This window comes from Centroberyx gerrardi, chromosome 22 (assembly GCF_048128805.1).
Source record: "Centroberyx gerrardi isolate f3 chromosome 22, fCenGer3.hap1.cur.20231027, whole genome shotgun sequence".
Lineage (NCBI taxonomy): Eukaryota > Metazoa > Chordata > Actinopteri > Beryciformes > Berycidae > Centroberyx > Centroberyx gerrardi.
In genome coordinates this window covers 19,467,073-19,483,363 of record NC_136018.1, presented here as the reverse complement: position 1 = coordinate 19,483,363, position 16,291 = coordinate 19,467,073, and the positions used below count along the sequence as shown (strand labels likewise).

Here is a 16,291-nt window from a genome sequence, read left to right as displayed (position 1 = left end):
TGTACATTCTTTGTCTAGGTTTTTATCTTCTTAGATTTGATTTTGAGGTTTTGTTGATTACTTTTGAATCCTGGCTGGTCTACTCTTCCGTCTTAGTATTTTAAAATTTGGATGAATCAAAAGACTTTGGCATAATCTGCTTGATGAGATCAGGCTATCAAAATCAGTATATTCTGTGATATCACTTCTTAAATCATCTGATTGAAGAGCTAATTTCATAAAAGCTATATATAGTGCATCCAGTTAGGAAAACAAAAATAAATAATTACCTGAATTTCCTCATTCAGTATCTCTAAAATACAGAGGATTTGGTCAGTGAAAGGGATATCATTTGTCAATCAAGGACTTAGGTTACCTTACCTACTATCCTTAAGTAACATAATATGTTCCATATTGTGTTGCTTATCCTGATGTAAGAGTACGTGTCCCTTTTTTCCAATGGTGACAACTTTATTTTAGAATGCTCTTTTTTTGCCGTTGTTTTATTGATTTCCATTTTACTTTCCTGACTGTGAAGCACTTTGTAACTTTGCTTTTAAAACTTCTATACAAATCAAATTTCCTCATCCCTCTCTTCACCTGGCAGGTGAGGACTTTGTCGTGAGCAGCCTGTTCCACTCTCCGGAGGCGGGAGGGATTCCTGCGGAGCTCTCCTCCTTCCTCAACAGATGTTTCATCGCCAGAGTGCGCTGCCTCTTGGACAGCACCTCTGGATTCCTGGTAAGTGGTCTGACCCAAACATCCAGCTAAGCTAAACTTGCAGCTTCAGCTCTCAAGTGCAATTTTGCAAAACTGAAAAAGGTAGAAAATGTAGTGAAAATAGAGCTTGGAATTGGAGAAGACCCAGGCCCATAAAAAGTAATATCTCCCATTTGGTGCAACAAAACTTCATTTTTAATTGCGGTATGTGTAGTTATTTATAGTCCTATTGCAAGGCATTATGAGGGTATTTGGTGCTTGGACACGGCAGCAGTGTAGAAGTGTGGTTCGCCCCTCATGGCTGTGACCAGAGTGGTTTGGAGAGCAGCAATGGAAACCCATGAGGTCTGATGATAGAGGACCAAGAATAATGGGTTTGGACCATTTGGTCAGGGTCACTAGAGTTCACTGTCACCAAGTCCGATCTGGTTTCATTGATGTTGGCTGGACAACAAATTCTAGAGAACAATTTTCTGACATTTTTAACTAAATGTACTGGAACAGCTTGTAGCCATGTAGTGAGCATTTGCTGCTAATACTTTCCTGCTTTCCTCATCAGTTGACTCCAGCTAATTGCAGTGAAGACACAAAGATTGTATTTTAACGCATAATCCTCAAAAATAGGATTATTTGCTTTATGATGTAAAATAATGTGAGCAATAGGGTCCCTAGTGTGGAGCAGTACATCACAGATATTGCTTTCTCTGAATTGTCAAATGAAGGTACAGGGTATTTGCAGGTTTCAGAAAGCAGAGTTTCACACAGAGTTTTTTAAAGACCTTTTTAATGCTACCTGGAATTATTTTTGTTTTTAAAAACAGAAATAAAGAAACAATGCAGGCAAAACCACATTATTTGACATTGAACACAGGACAAAAAAGATCAGGATGTTAGGATGTTAAAGTTCAGGGACATGAAGCCCAACTGTGTTAGTAAAGCAGCACAAAGACACCCAATAACTGTATTTAAGACATATTAATAATTTTTAAGGCTTTGACATCAGATAATTTAAGACTTTGTGTCCACTTTTATAACATTCAAAACATTTTTATATCAGAGTTTTTGTCTGAGAAATCAGCAGCAGCCTTCTGTTAGCATTTGTTTGCAATGCTAGTGCAAGTCAATGAGTAACCATTGCTTTCAAAATCCCATTCAAGTGCTTTGAGCGAGTTCTATTACGTATTCTTACTATTACTCCAGCTATGGAAGTATATGGAATGGCTTGAAAGTGATGTTAAGATGTATGGTTTCATACCCCATTGACTTGTGCTAGCATTGCTAACAAATGATAATAGGAAGCGGTTGCCAATTTCACAGAAATGCAAGCTCTAATGTAAAGACTTTTGGCACATTCTAAGAGGGGGCTTGATTAGTGATTAATAGCATAGTCTTTTAAAATCGCTGAACCTTCCCTTTAAGGACCCGCAGATACTCTGCATTAATCAAGTCAAGTCAGTCAATCAGTCCTCTTTTCTATTTCCAGACTATGCAGTTCCAGGGCCGGCTGAAGTTCCTCCACGGGCAGAAAAAGAAGTCGGCCTCCGGGGCTCTGCTGCCTCCCCAGCTGGCTCTGTTCTGCGTCGCCGTGCCCCTCCTGCTGCCCTCCATCACTGAGATGAAGATGAAGAGCATGCTGATGAGGGGAAAGAGCAAGGGAGGAGGAGGAGGGATTATCTCTGCACTGGAGCATGGGTAAGAGGGATTGATGGACGATGTTAGGACGATGTTTACTTGTTTACTTAGATGCACAGTTTAGATATGTGTCGAGTGAGTTCCATGAACCGAGGGCCTGTGAAACCCATTGGAGTGTTTCACAAATACATGGGCACCAATGGGAAAATCAGCCAGGTTTTCATGTGAGATACCAGCTTTTCACCCAGCAGCAGCTATATGAACACACTTGTACATCAGCGTACGCACTCTCTCACACACATTCAGCCTTTTACCCTGAAACCCAGTCACCAACACAAACATAAGCCCTTTTCTCACCCCAGCAAACCCTTTGCCGACTTCTGACACCAGTCCAAATGAGTGCTGGACGGCATCCCTGTGGCCAATTAGGAGCAGATACACATCTCAGCTTGGATAAGGCCCTCTCTGCTTCATGCATCATTACCAACTCTGGGAGGCTGAGAGGCCAAGAGTTGAGCTGTAGTCCATCAGTCAGAGCCCTACCACCCCCTCTGCTGTTCACGTCTTCCCAAAAACACTGTTGTCCTACACGTTGCCATGGAGAATGGTAGTTTTCTCAGCAAAACCAATGACTTATATCTGGACAGCAGGTTGGCTGTTTGGATTGGGAGGCCATTAAGTATCTGAGGTTAAGTCCAGTACTGCCATATATGAGTAACACTCTCCCAAGGTTGAGTACTGGAAGCTAGCTAATATTAGGTGCATCCTTTGATATAATACAATGCTTGAGATGATGAAATCGCTTCCATGTGTGCTTATCAGCTCTTTAGGTGAACGCATGCTCTATGAATGTACAGTCAGGATCCACGCAGATGATGCCATTGCTCTGTCTCCACCTGCGCAGCATATGATTTCACATCATAAAAGCCGTTGACATGAATATACTGTAATAGGACAAGATTGTTTTAAGCGATTTCTCAGAGTGCAGATATTGCCACGGAAAAATACTTTAAAATACTTAAACCTCCAGAGCTTTGATAGAGCTCCAAAGCCATATCTGCTATCTGTTATTCTCTCTTCAGCTGAGAGAGCAGAGGGAAGCTAAGGAGAGGTGGAGTGATACACGAGGGCACACACTGAACACATTACTAAAGAGTTACAGATTTTCTGTCAGATTTTCTGATGGAATGTAACGGATATATACTGTAAAGAGTTGATATTTTAGATTAATGCATTAACTTGAGAATACTTACTGAAGCTGTATCTGGGGCTTGTAATAGGGTTGGACCGATGTATTGGTTTGCTGATCTATCGGGCCGATATTGGCATTTCATAAAAAATCCGGCCAGCCAATGTTGTCCACCTCTGATATGATGGATATGATGCAGTTTGATTGATTACATGTAGAATTGACCTATACTACACTACAGACATTGGTCACCAGCCTGGTGCTTAATGAGCCATTAATGGCTCATTAACTATCAGGGAGGAACAAAAAGTCTCAGGTCTCACCAACAGGAACAGAAAATAAGATTATTTCAGTTCAGCACCAAATGTATCAGAGGCCCATAGTTAGAGGACTTCTCTTGGGGATTTATTTTTCTGGCGTTCAGGAAGTCAATTAATTCACTTCAACCCAGCTGATGTAGAGACAGAACTCACATTTTATGTTTTGCAACATTTCCAAAGTTTGCGTGAAATCCACTTGACAGTTGGATGGAAACACAGCTAGTGAAGGCTTGGAGAGACACTGAACAAGTGGAAAGTCTTCAAGACCCCCCTGTCTGGAACCCTGCTTGGTATAGTTTCCACCTTATCTGGCCGTCTATCTGTGATCGGAAATCCAATAAGCTCGGTGGAAACAGCAAAGTGCCAGCTCACTGACGACAGCAATGTTATGAGCTCTGAACCACTGAATCCATCGATTGATCATTGAGTTGACATTCATAGCGCATGAAGTTCAGTAGTAAATGAACTAGCATGAGTCATCAGAAAGTTCCCGACTGATGTTATGTAGTTCCTGAGTTATGTAGAGACCCAGCTGATCTGTGGGTTCTGGCTGTGACTGCTCTCATTTTTCAGATGAGACAGATCCTGGGAAAGATGAGTCACTTCTGGAAAGATGCTCTCATGGACTGAAGTGAACCAGCTCTAGATATTTGTGTTTTGACTCATTCATCAATCAGTAGAAAAAGCAGTCAATTTGTGGACTTTCCCATATGAATATCTGCACGGACGTAGGATATTTTGCGGTGTATTTCTTGTAGGGAGAATACCTTGTCCTGTATGTCCTAAAGAACTATGACGACATGATAGAATCTATATAGATTTATCTTCTTGTTTCGTGACTAATGCTCTGACTCTTCTTTTTTTCTGTAATCCTACTCTTCTCCCCACCCCACTTTTCATGCCATCCCTCTCCCTCACAGTGAGCGAGGGGAGCACCTCCGGAGACACTCTGTCAGCGGAGGAATGGGTGACATCGGAGACCCTCTCCTCCTCTCCTGTCCCACTCCTGGCGGCGCCCAGCGAGGCCACCACACCCCCTGGACCCCTCTCTCCAAAGACAACCTCAAGTACCGCCCCGATGGTTACTACAGCCAGGAGGAGCCCCTCAACTACTGCAAGACCTCCATGGCTCCCCACAAAGGCCTCAGCCCGGGCCTGGGCGGTGGGTGGCCTCTGCGGCCCAGCTCAGGACCCCTCAGAGCGGGACAGGGCGTCGGTTACATCCCCTCTAACCGCGTGAACAAGGCCGGGCAATACGGGAAGCCGTACCGCCTTTCCCCCAGCTGCCACAGCGGCAGAGGCGGCGAGGTGTTTGTCTCCAAGCTCTATGGGAACCTCCAGAGTCCCACAGATCCAGATGTCTACTGCGTGGACCTGGTGAAGAGCGAGAACGGCTATGGCGAATGCTACGACGGCCACCTGATGCCTGAGATGCCGCCCATCAAGGTAGAGCACGACTCCGACTCAGAGAACGGCTGCGACGCCTACGGGCGACCCTGGGTTTGCCGCGACCCAGAGGCCATTGACCGTCGTTACGGAAACGGGGTGTACGACCCGAACTCCGGCCTCCAGCTCAAATCAGAGGCAGACTATTACGATCAACAGTACTCGCCTTGTCAGCGAGGGAAAGCAGGCATCAGCCCGCCGTACAACAACGGCCACTATCAGAACTATGCAGTCAGCAATAGCGGAAACGCCGCTGGGCGTCTGTTGAAGTGCGACAAAGACCTGGGCAATAGCAACAACAACGACAACACTCAGTTTAGTCCTCAGAGACTCTCTCACTCAGACCCGCTGTGCAGCAGCCAGTCGGTCAACCTCATGGACTCGCACGTCTATCCAGGTGCTACACTGGACCCCCACAAGGCCTACATGCACCAGGACTACAACAAGCATGGCAATTATGAGTTCAAAGGTCACGGGCTGATCCATTCAATCAAGCGGGAGCCCATGGACTCCCCCCCGTGGTCAGAGAGCGGTCACGACATGGGGCAGTCCATGATGGTTGGTCCGAGGAACGTTATGCCATGTGTGATGAGCACAGGGCATCACAAATCCAATCCCTATAGTTATATGCAGTAAAAGAGTGACTGGTGCATTACTGTAACACCTCAGAACTTGAATTGATAGAACGGTCGTTACCACTCAAATCAACGTTCCTGGATGGTCTGAGCGGCGGCCATTTTGATGTGTACCGTTGGGCTAGCTTCCGTATGAACCGACTTACGGCAAGTCGCTGAGAGGAGAGGTTTGGCAGCAAGAACCAAAGGAGCTTCTCTGTCTCCTTGCTGCCATGGATTGCTAATAGTTAATGTTGACTAGAAGAGCTAGAGAGAGAAGTACAGTCCTTGATAAAGCTACGTTAGCCTTGTCGCTAACGTTAGCTTCCAGTAGGGTTTTGACAGTTTGCTAAGCACTCATGCAACAGACACATCTGCACAGTTCTCAAGCAAGTGTGACAGACTTTATGGTCTTACTCCCCAGACTTGCGTTAAAATTCCATAATCGCCATTTCATGCTGTACTAGCCAAATTCCCATAGCAAACAGTGGAAGGACCGTTCTATCCATTCAAATTCTGTGTGTAACACATAAACCACAGATAAGTACCGAACCCCTCCCACAAACACTCTGAGTGTGTACATTATAGTACATCATACCATTATCACTTTCATACACATGCACCAAACTACCAAGGACTGTCTTTGGTTGTGAGGACTCCCAGGATATCAACATTTAAATTACTTCTTCGATTTGATGAAGAGGTCACAAACCAGGCTCAGGTTCTAAAGGACTAGTGTTGTGACAATCAAAATCAATCATGTGGATGCAGTTTTTGGATATTTGCTTTTGTTTTTAAGGAATACATTTTGTAGTTATCGTTTCCAAGCACTTTTGGATATAGTGACAATGATGCAAGTCTTGTCTAGACACACAGTTTTGTTTTGTTTTTCGTGTTGTGCACACCTGGCTTTTGTGGGAGGTTTGAACAAAGCTTTTGCTGTAAAAAGACTTTTGTTTTATTATTTACTTCATACACAGGAGGCGACTTCAACCTACTGGGCTTATTCAGGAGAGATGGGTGATTTTGAAAAACACACTTGGGAGTCAATGGCAACAACTTAAGGAGCAACCAGTCTTTATGATTTAAGTATACTCACTCAGAGAAAAGAGGATTTCCCTATGGGGATGAATAAATTATCACATTGTCATCATTGAATGAAACATCACAGTGTATTTGAAAGGCTAAATACCAATAACTTATGGTTGTAATGTCCATATTGTGTCATCAATTAAAGTGTGTACAAAGCTACAGCAGCACCAATCAATGACTGAGCGGACCTTTAAGTTGCAGGACCTTTGTTGTTGACCATTTACCCAAAAAGATGTTCTGCTTACCACTGGGTAAAATTACCTATGTTATCAATTGAAGGATTGTTCAGAGTTTTATGTGTGTGTCTGTGTGTGTGTGTGTGTGTGTGTGCGTGTGTGTGTGGGGGGGTTATATAGTTTGCATGGAAGGAAAAGAAGGCAGTCCATTGTTTTTGAGGTTCGATTTTGATCTTTTTATGCGCACAATTATTTCATTATTTGAAGTCACCACCATGAAACTCCTGTTGAGCATACGATATCATATTAATTTATGTCATTTTATGTCAAAACTAATGTTGTACAGCTTTGGATTAGCATTTACGGCAAGATCAGCATTTCAACTTGATATAGCCTCTCACTGCAGAAATGTGACATTTCCATTGAAATGAATATACACGTTTTGTATTGTGTCTTTTCAGTCAAAAATCATCAGTTATTGTCTTCACAATCAGTATTTTTGCACAAATGAATTAAAAGCACCAAATTATGAGTCAATATCAAAGTCTCAGATCTGTGAAGCTACTGTTGTAGTTTCTGAGTTGCACTATTGGGAGTAGTTCAGTTCAAGTTCAGCCTACCCAGACAGGTTGTCGACTCGACACGCACAATTGTAAATGGTGTCACCTTTTTGAATTTATCTTTCTCTTTTTGTGTGTTCTTTTCAATAAATGTTTGATGATTCGTATTTATTGTAAGAGGCAGAAGTGTATATTTAAAAACTAAAGTTTTGAAGGCTTTGCTGTCTCACTAAGGACAATAAATAAGGCTTTTTTTTCCCTCGCTATCTTTTTGATAAATGTTAATAACAAGACTCTCTCAAACAGACTTGTCTTATGGAGGAGGTAGCTGCAAGGTAGCGAATACAGTGTACAGATTGCAGTGTCTTCCAATGTTTCTACGTGTTTTTGCAAATGGGACTTAACTATTAAAAGACTGTTCTTTATATGAAAAAAACTGGTTCAAGTGTTTTCATTCTCTTGCCATTGGGTAGAAGATGATTAAGAGGGTGGGATATTACTGCCAGCTGGGCTGGCAAGGAACGTATTACATATGGCCGCATTCCTGTAGGCTACTATTACAGAAAAAAATGTTGCTGTAATCTGTTGCAGTTATTGTAAACAAAGCCACAGTAGTCAGATACTTTGAAAATCGGTGGTTACTAATTGGATTACTCAGAAACATGTTTGAAAGGTATTTTGGAATTACACAATGTTACAATGTTGTAAATGATTAATACTTTTATTCATCTTATGGTTTGTCATATAAATTCTCCTTTCTATAGATTTTAGGAGCAAAGCAATACAAAGGTCAGTAGAAAGATTCTATGATTCATTATCTTGATTGTTGTTAATGCAACGTTACCTCTTTGGTGACCTCCATATTTGATTATTCTACTTGCCTAAGGCCACTTACACTCATAAAACCCTTCCAGTACAAACTGTGGCCAAATTCTATTGTTCAGTAAAAAGCTCACGTCTCTTTAGTCTTTAGCCTTTGAATTTTTAAGATACCAAATGTGGTTTCATCCTTCAGATTTGTGTCTCTATTAATAATGAATACTCAACAGAACAGGATACTGCGTATCTCTAGCCACATCGCCTGTATGATTAATGTGCTGTAAAGTCGTCGTGACAGCTCCTTCACACGATCAGGGGAACTGAACACCCATCTCTTACCACTGTCTGGGACAGGGGCTAGAGCCAGGGGAATATGGCCATCCAGAGAGACGACAGGAGTGAGAAAGAGGGCAAGAAAAGAGAAGGAGTGGGGCAAGAAGAGACAGAAACTTGCCTTGTGTTACCTTGAAACCTTGAAAGTGGTTCTTAATCCTGGACCTCAGGACCCAGAACACTGCTGGTTTTCTATCCTACCAGGTAGCCTAACTGAATTCACCTGGAGTCCCAGGTGTAAAAAGTCCCTGATTAGAATGAGAACCAGCAGTTTTTGACTGGGAACTGATCGTTTCGCCACTGATACATCTGATTGAGTTTGTGTTTAGGTAATGCCAGCTTGTTACCATGTAGTAACCATAGTATCTGTTCAGCTAACTATAACTATCTTGTTGTTAACACATCTGATTAGCACACTAGCTAACGTATCTTGTAGAAACTAGCATGTAGTGGCTAGTAGTCGCAGTTGCTGTTACATTAGCTACATTAGCTACATTGCTAGTTAGCTAGCTAACAAAGCCAAAACCAACAGTTTGAGCTGACTCCTCTCAAGCTACATCTCGAGTGTTTTGGAGTAAAGACTAAAGACAAGACATTTTACTGTGACAACCTACATTTGGAAACAAATCTGACTATTTATTTTTACTGAATTAAACTGACCTACACCCACACCATAACTTTCAGGTATTGCTTTTTTAGCCTAATTTTTACATATAATTTATGCACAGCCAATGGACTTCCAAGAAGGCGCCAGCTGTGGTTGCTGATAGATTTGTGACGCAGCTGCAGATTGCAGTGATGGGAGCAAACATCGACACAGCAAAGCAGGGTTAGTCAGAGCCACAGCCAATATGATGGAAGTTTCTCCCTAAATAAAGTAGTAATGCACACAGCACTTTAAAACTGATGGATGCAACTTGGATATATGGAGTATTTTCCTAACCCAAAAATCAGACTCACAGCAGCTGCGTCACGACAGAGGGAATAAACCCTTTGATGTTATTACTGTGATCCCTAAACTTCAGAGAGAGTGTTACCCAGAGAATTACTACTGTAGATTATAGTGGCGGGAGTCCAGGGTTCAAACAGAGCATTTTGTAGAAAGTGATAAGAGGTCAGAGTTAAACGCAGACTCAGATCCCTGTGGTCTCGTCCCCTGCTTATGACCCTTGACCTCTCGCTGCTACTGTTTTTGACATATCTAGTGTCTAGCTCAACCTGTGCAGCTTCAAGATAAAAAGCAAATGTTTTCCATTTCTACAACAGTCTTGCATTGTCATCAGCGCAGTTCCAGCTTTCTTGGGTCAGCTGGCCATGTCATTACACATAATACATTACATATAGACCAGATCAGAGCAGAAACTTCCCACGGGGGAATTGGGTCAGTGCAGTAGCCGATAATAGGATACAGAGAAGTAAAAATAGGATATACATAGGTTAAACATAGTGGTTGGCCTATGTTATATTTGTCATCATTTACTGTTACAGCTGATCGTATGTGATCCTTACCTGCAGTAGTACTGACTCGCTAACTGGTTCTTAATGGTTTCCCCTGATCCCAAGGCAGTCTCATCTCTGCCTGCTAATCCTTGTGAGAAGCCCCCAGTTTGTTTCACCACAGTTAGAGTATAGCTTATAGGGAATTACAGGATATATGAGGATCAGTTAGGGGGGATTTTACTCATTGGGATGATTATGAGTGTGTGTGTGCATGCATGCAAGTGTGTGTGTGTGCACTTGTATATCTGAGATCTACTAAACACCAGTTAGCGACAGCTTACAGACAGTTGTTTTATAAACAGGCTCTGTGGCTAATAGTGAAATTACAGGGAATCCTATTGTGACCTTCACACATGCATGACTGAGTGTGTTCATCATCTAATCGCAGCACTGTGATTATTGTGGCCTTGTCAATGGTCTCATGTTCACTGCTGTATGGATGTGGTTAGTTTGGCACCAGATGTAATATCTTAAACTACTTGACTCCTCTCATAAAGGACACAGTATACTGTTGCAAATATTTACCTAAAGACAGTTGAGGCATGAAAACTGGTTCTAAGTTTCACAACTGAAAAAAATAAAACACTGTCAAAATTGATCGTAATTGAGAGGCCTAATTTTACATCATAGACTGTAATCTTGCATCTTTTTTGTTCCTTGTGAAATATAAATGAAAGGTCCAAAGCCAACATACATAGATTTGTGTGTATGGTATCCCATTTATGAGTGAGTAGGCTTTTATAAAGGATTGTTTCATTAATTTTATTATGCCTCATAAACAGCTCCTAAAAATGTTGACAAACGAAAACTGACAATGTGTTACCTGAAATGGTAATTTCTGTCTTTCAGTCTGACCTTGAATGCAGTGTGTTTAAAACTGAATGACTAAAATTCTATGTACAGAATGTTGTTTAAGAGAGAGAGAGAGAGCTATCCACCATTTGAAAAAGTGGACTCATACTCTTAAATTAATGCTGGAATTAAAGTAATCTTCCCTTTGGAATATTACAGAAGGTAATCTATCTATTTTTTCTTTTTCCCTTTTTTTCTTTTGCATTTTAGCCTTTATTAGTCAGGTCGAAGTAAAAAGAGAACCAACCAATTGAGCCACCAGGATGCCCTGTTTACAACATATTAACCTAATAATAATCTGTATATTTGAAATATTGATCAAGGTTTCATATCACGTAATATGTTTTTGTTTTGGGTTTTTTTCAAAATGGATTTTGGAATGGAACCTTTGTGTCCAAACTAGCCTCTAGAGGACATGAGGATATTAATCCAACATAAGAAATTCCAGCCCCAGACAGAATGGACTTAATGGGTGGAGGTTGTGACTATGCAAATCACTCAGCATGGCTGGAGTGCTAACGACGCCTTGAATGACAACAACCTCCAGGTATGGGTGGATTTGGGTGTGTTGTGTTGTGTGTGATACCAGGTATTTGTGTGTTTTGGCAAGAAGCCAATGGAAGCCCTCAGAGCCCTTTTTGTACAAGAACATCCAGAGCATCACAGTTTGAGCTGTTCCCTCCTCTGGTAAATTTCCTATGAAGACACTCAACATGCAGCCAGCACTATACCCATTGTACTGTGTGTGTGTGTGTGTGTGTGTGTGCACACGCACCTACATATGTGCATGTGTGTGCACGGAAAACTGCTTGTGTGTGTGTGTATAGCAATCCAGCAGATTTCCCGCCAAATCCGACCTGGTGGCACACTGTAAAATGCAGTGTAGAGGCTGGTAGAGGCTGCCAGTGTTCTCAGTGATGGTCTTGTTTCTTTTACAGTTATTATACTAATGTCTCCAAATTCATGTGGTAATGATTTATTGATGTTAAAATGCTTCACTTGGCACCTTTAATGTGAGTGTAAACCCACCAGTCCAGAATAGCGGCCAAGGGCCTCTCTGGTGGGCATGGATTCAATATGAAAGCCGACAGATCATCATTATAGGTAGGCACTCGGGCCATCAGCATGTCAGGTAAGGGTTGGAGCGCTGTACACACACACACACATACACACACACATGGGTCCAGACAGAGTCGAGCTCTTTCTGGGCCTTCACTTGAACAGGGAGTTTCCAAGGATTTCCCTTTGCATGCAGAGTTTGAATAGAAACGCTGAAGGCCTGGGTGTACCAGGTTAGGAGTGACTACCAGAAAATTGATGAGATTCGTTACTTGCCAAGGAAAAATAAATTTCTTTTCATGGGGAAATACAGCAAAAAAAAAAATCTAACTGATATTCGTAACTCATTCTAATTCATAATCATCCATGAAAACAGACTGCGTTATAGAGTTTCATAGCTCTGGCCTGTACCGCGCTCTTTCCGTCACAGGACAAAGATACATATGTATATTTGCTATTTTGCTAAGTGCGCTTGCATTCAAACCGTGGAAACAAAATATGAAGAGGTATAATGGAATATGCACACCACTCAATTTATGGCTACATGGAGCCAGAACAGCTCGAATGAGAGGCACGGCTCTTTCCAACAGCTTCAGGGGGAGATATAATATGAATTACCATATGCAATTGTATGTCACACACACACACACACACACACACACACAAAGACACGCACAGTTCTCTTCAAGAGTGACTAACAACTAGCTTATGTGAGGCAGCTCTCCCTCTCTCTCTCTCTCTCTCTCTCTCTCTCTCTCTCTCTCTCTCTCTCTCTCTCTCTCTCTCTCTCGAGTGCAATTGCTTTGTCTCAGCGTAGTTCCACGACTGACGATGTGACACTGCGGGGGGGAGGAGGCTCACTTTAAATGTTTAATATTCGTCAGCATGCATGCAATCTTCCAGCACGCCATCTGTATGACACTTGTTCTCTACAGGGAGACGAAAGGGGTGAGAATGACAAAGAGAGAGAGGGGGGGGGGGGGGGGGGGAGGTGAGAAAAGAGAAGTTAGGGTGAAAACAATGAAAAGAGCGAGGCCAATCGAGAGGGAGGAGTGAGCTGAGGGCCACTGTAGTGTAAGCAAAGTGTTTGATGCTTGTTGACAGCTGTATCTGTGAGGCGGAGAGGGGGCGGGAGGGGCTGATGAGCACACACACACACACACACACACACACACACACACACACACACACCAAGACCTATAATCTTATACCATGCAAGGTTGCGTGACCGTTCATACCCACTTCTTGCTGCTTCTCACACACACACCATTTGCCCTAATTGCTTGCACCCACTCTTTCTCACACACACTCACATACACACATGCTCACACAGGAGCAGGCAGATGCACCAATACATACACAGACACAACATTGTGTGCGCATCTCCCCTCCCCGCATCCCCCCGGTGGTGATGAGGGGAGTCCTAAAGGGTATCTCACACACACACACACACACGCACACGATCATGCACACATACAAACAGCCTATTAAGCAAATAGAAGCCAGTCACGCAACCCCGCCACTTCTCGCTTCCTGACTGCAACATTTAGCTAATGAACCCCGAACACACACACACACACACACACACACACACACACACAGACCTTCTAAGGATTTTAACATGAATGTAATGTAATGCTATTCAGCAGGATGCAGCGGTTAAATGAAATGGTTTATGTATGTGCCGAGGGGCAACTAGCCAGTTGAAAGGTTACTGGGTGCAACCTGGTGATTCATAAACGGGATATGCAGGACCACAGCTGACCGTGAGTCATGCGCACAACACACACACACACGCAAGCACTTCTAATCACACAGACGCTCACAGTGCTTTACAAAAATGTCTCATGAGAGCTACTGCATCTGCCCTCTATCTCAACTTTCCTTGTGCGAGCTCACACACACACACACACACATGCACCCGCGCAATCAATCCCATGGGGCACTGCCAGCCAACGCTCAGAACCTACAGGACCAAAGTGAACGCTCTAATAATTTCCATGTGAGATTAGGGGGCGAGTACAGTGAGATTAGGGAGCGACTGCCAGCGCTGTTTGTTTTGGGTTGTGTTCATGCTCCAGTTGACTGATTAATCTGGGAGGGTTACGTGAGGATAGAGGCCGGAGCCGCTTCTTCACCTGGCAAATGCTTCTACCTACTGGCCGCAACCGCACACTGCAGCTGAAGAGGAGTCAGATTTATTATGGATTACCGCCCCATGATGTGTTTTAACACTGATTTCAAACCACTGCGAACAGAAAAATGATGGCGGCTCCTATATAACAGCATAAAAAAGATGTTTAGAATGATGTAATATGGTAATGCAGCATTCACATCAGCTCACTGGGTTTTGAGCCGTCCAGACTGTAGCTTGCAAGTGAGATCACCTGTCAATCAAACAGTGTGTCCAGTACTGTGACGTCTTTCTCCTTGGATTTTCTGTTGATGCAGTTTGAGTTTCTCTTTTCTTTGTCTGTTCAGCCATGGCAGCTATCACTGCTCATGCTAACTACCCAGTTCTTCTTCTGTTTATTTTACTCAGCCTTTCTTCTACTATCCTGTAGAAAGGACTTCTGCCCTAGTTTGACCTGGTACCTTTGGATCATATTGTGGTTTCAGTCCTCATTAGTGTACATCTAGTCCTTCACTGCATCCAGATAATACAAGAGTACCCTCCCACTAATGAGTTTAGCAAACCTCAGCCACTGAACTTGCTCCAGGTCTAATGCATTCATTAATTTACTATAGAGTAGTGCTCTATTTGCAAATTTTCAGGACTTAATGAGATTTTATTGCTTTTAATGTTGAGCAGTGCATTTACTTTCATTCTTTTAATTGTATTTATTGTTGAACAAGAATGATGAGTTATGAAAGTTGAGTTGTTTGCAGCATAATTGTTTCATCCAACTGTCTAAACTTGTCAGTTACAGTAACCCATAAGCATTCTTTTGTCCTTATTGCCAATTGCCAACATTTTTCTAGTCTCTTATACTCATCAGAATTTGCACCAAATGAATAGTGACATACTTGGCAGGTTTTTGGGAAACTGTGACAGGCAACAACAGAAGTCAAAACATCTTAAATCTAAATGTCTCCGTACAAAAAGATGTTTTGATTCCTGTGTGATATAGTATGCACTGAATATATTCGCCTAACTGAAATGTTAGCTGCACTGCACCTTTCACTTTTTGCTCTTTGGAATAAAGCAGACTTATATCTCTGACAAGATATTTATGTGATTACAGCAACAATCCTGAAGCAACTTCTTTCCCATCATCATTCCTACAAAATGTTGCCCTGGGTATCAGTCAAACAGCATCACTTCGTATCAGTAAGTGTTGAATTCTATTGGCATCAGTGATCCATCAACACAGGCATTTTATCTCCCATAGCACTGAACATCTACATTACAATCCTCCTCCCTGAACCCTGAGGACAACCTCAGTTCATTAGTATGCCACAAGTATTAACTTTGTTTTAATGCTCCTAAACTTATTCTGCAGTTGTGATTTTTGCAGTAGTTTTGATAGTTCTGTAGTTTTGATTTGTAACATAGTGCCTGAATATCTATAGATTGAATCGAGGGGGGCAAAGTCATCTAGAAAGGTTTTTTTTTTAAAAATGTATCACAGTTAAATGGTAAATCTTTTGAGCTGCAATTAAAATGTAAGAGGCTTATGTTACGATTATCTCATTCCCTTCAGTGTCATTCATGCTTTACACTGTGCAGTTTTGCTGTAAGGAAAAATACATTTTACAAAGTAAGGCTTTTAAGACTTTAAAAGTAAGGATTTTTTGTTTCAGGCCCACTCCAAAACAAAACTGTTAAATTGACTCTCATGTTCTATAATGACTTGATCTCGTCTATTTTTTGCAGGAAAGAAATGCTGGTGAGAGAAGAGAAGAGACGCTGAGGCAGTTACAGACTGTCCCACCACTAAATATGTCAAATCTGAATGGTGCATCCCAATCCCCGTTTCAGATGTGAGAAGTGTCAGTA

The 16,291-nt window shown here is 42.3% G+C and overlaps 1 protein-coding gene across 1 annotated transcript in view; it reads left to right on the top strand.

Moving 5' to 3' along the window:
* ahrra (aryl-hydrocarbon receptor repressor a) overlaps positions 1–8,155 on the top strand; it is a 74,946-nt gene extending 66,791 nt beyond the window's left edge. Inside the window, exons 7-9 of the mRNA XM_071908244.2 lie at positions 587–720; positions 2,183–2,391; positions 4,761–8,155. Of these exons, the coding sequence (XP_071764345.1) occupies positions 587–720; positions 2,183–2,391; positions 4,761–5,922 (1,505 nt within the window). The 3' untranslated portion in view covers positions 5,923–8,155. The remainder of the gene's footprint in view (positions 1–586; positions 721–2,182; positions 2,392–4,760) is intronic.
* The last annotated feature ends 8,136 nt before the right edge of the window (positions 8,156–16,291 follow it).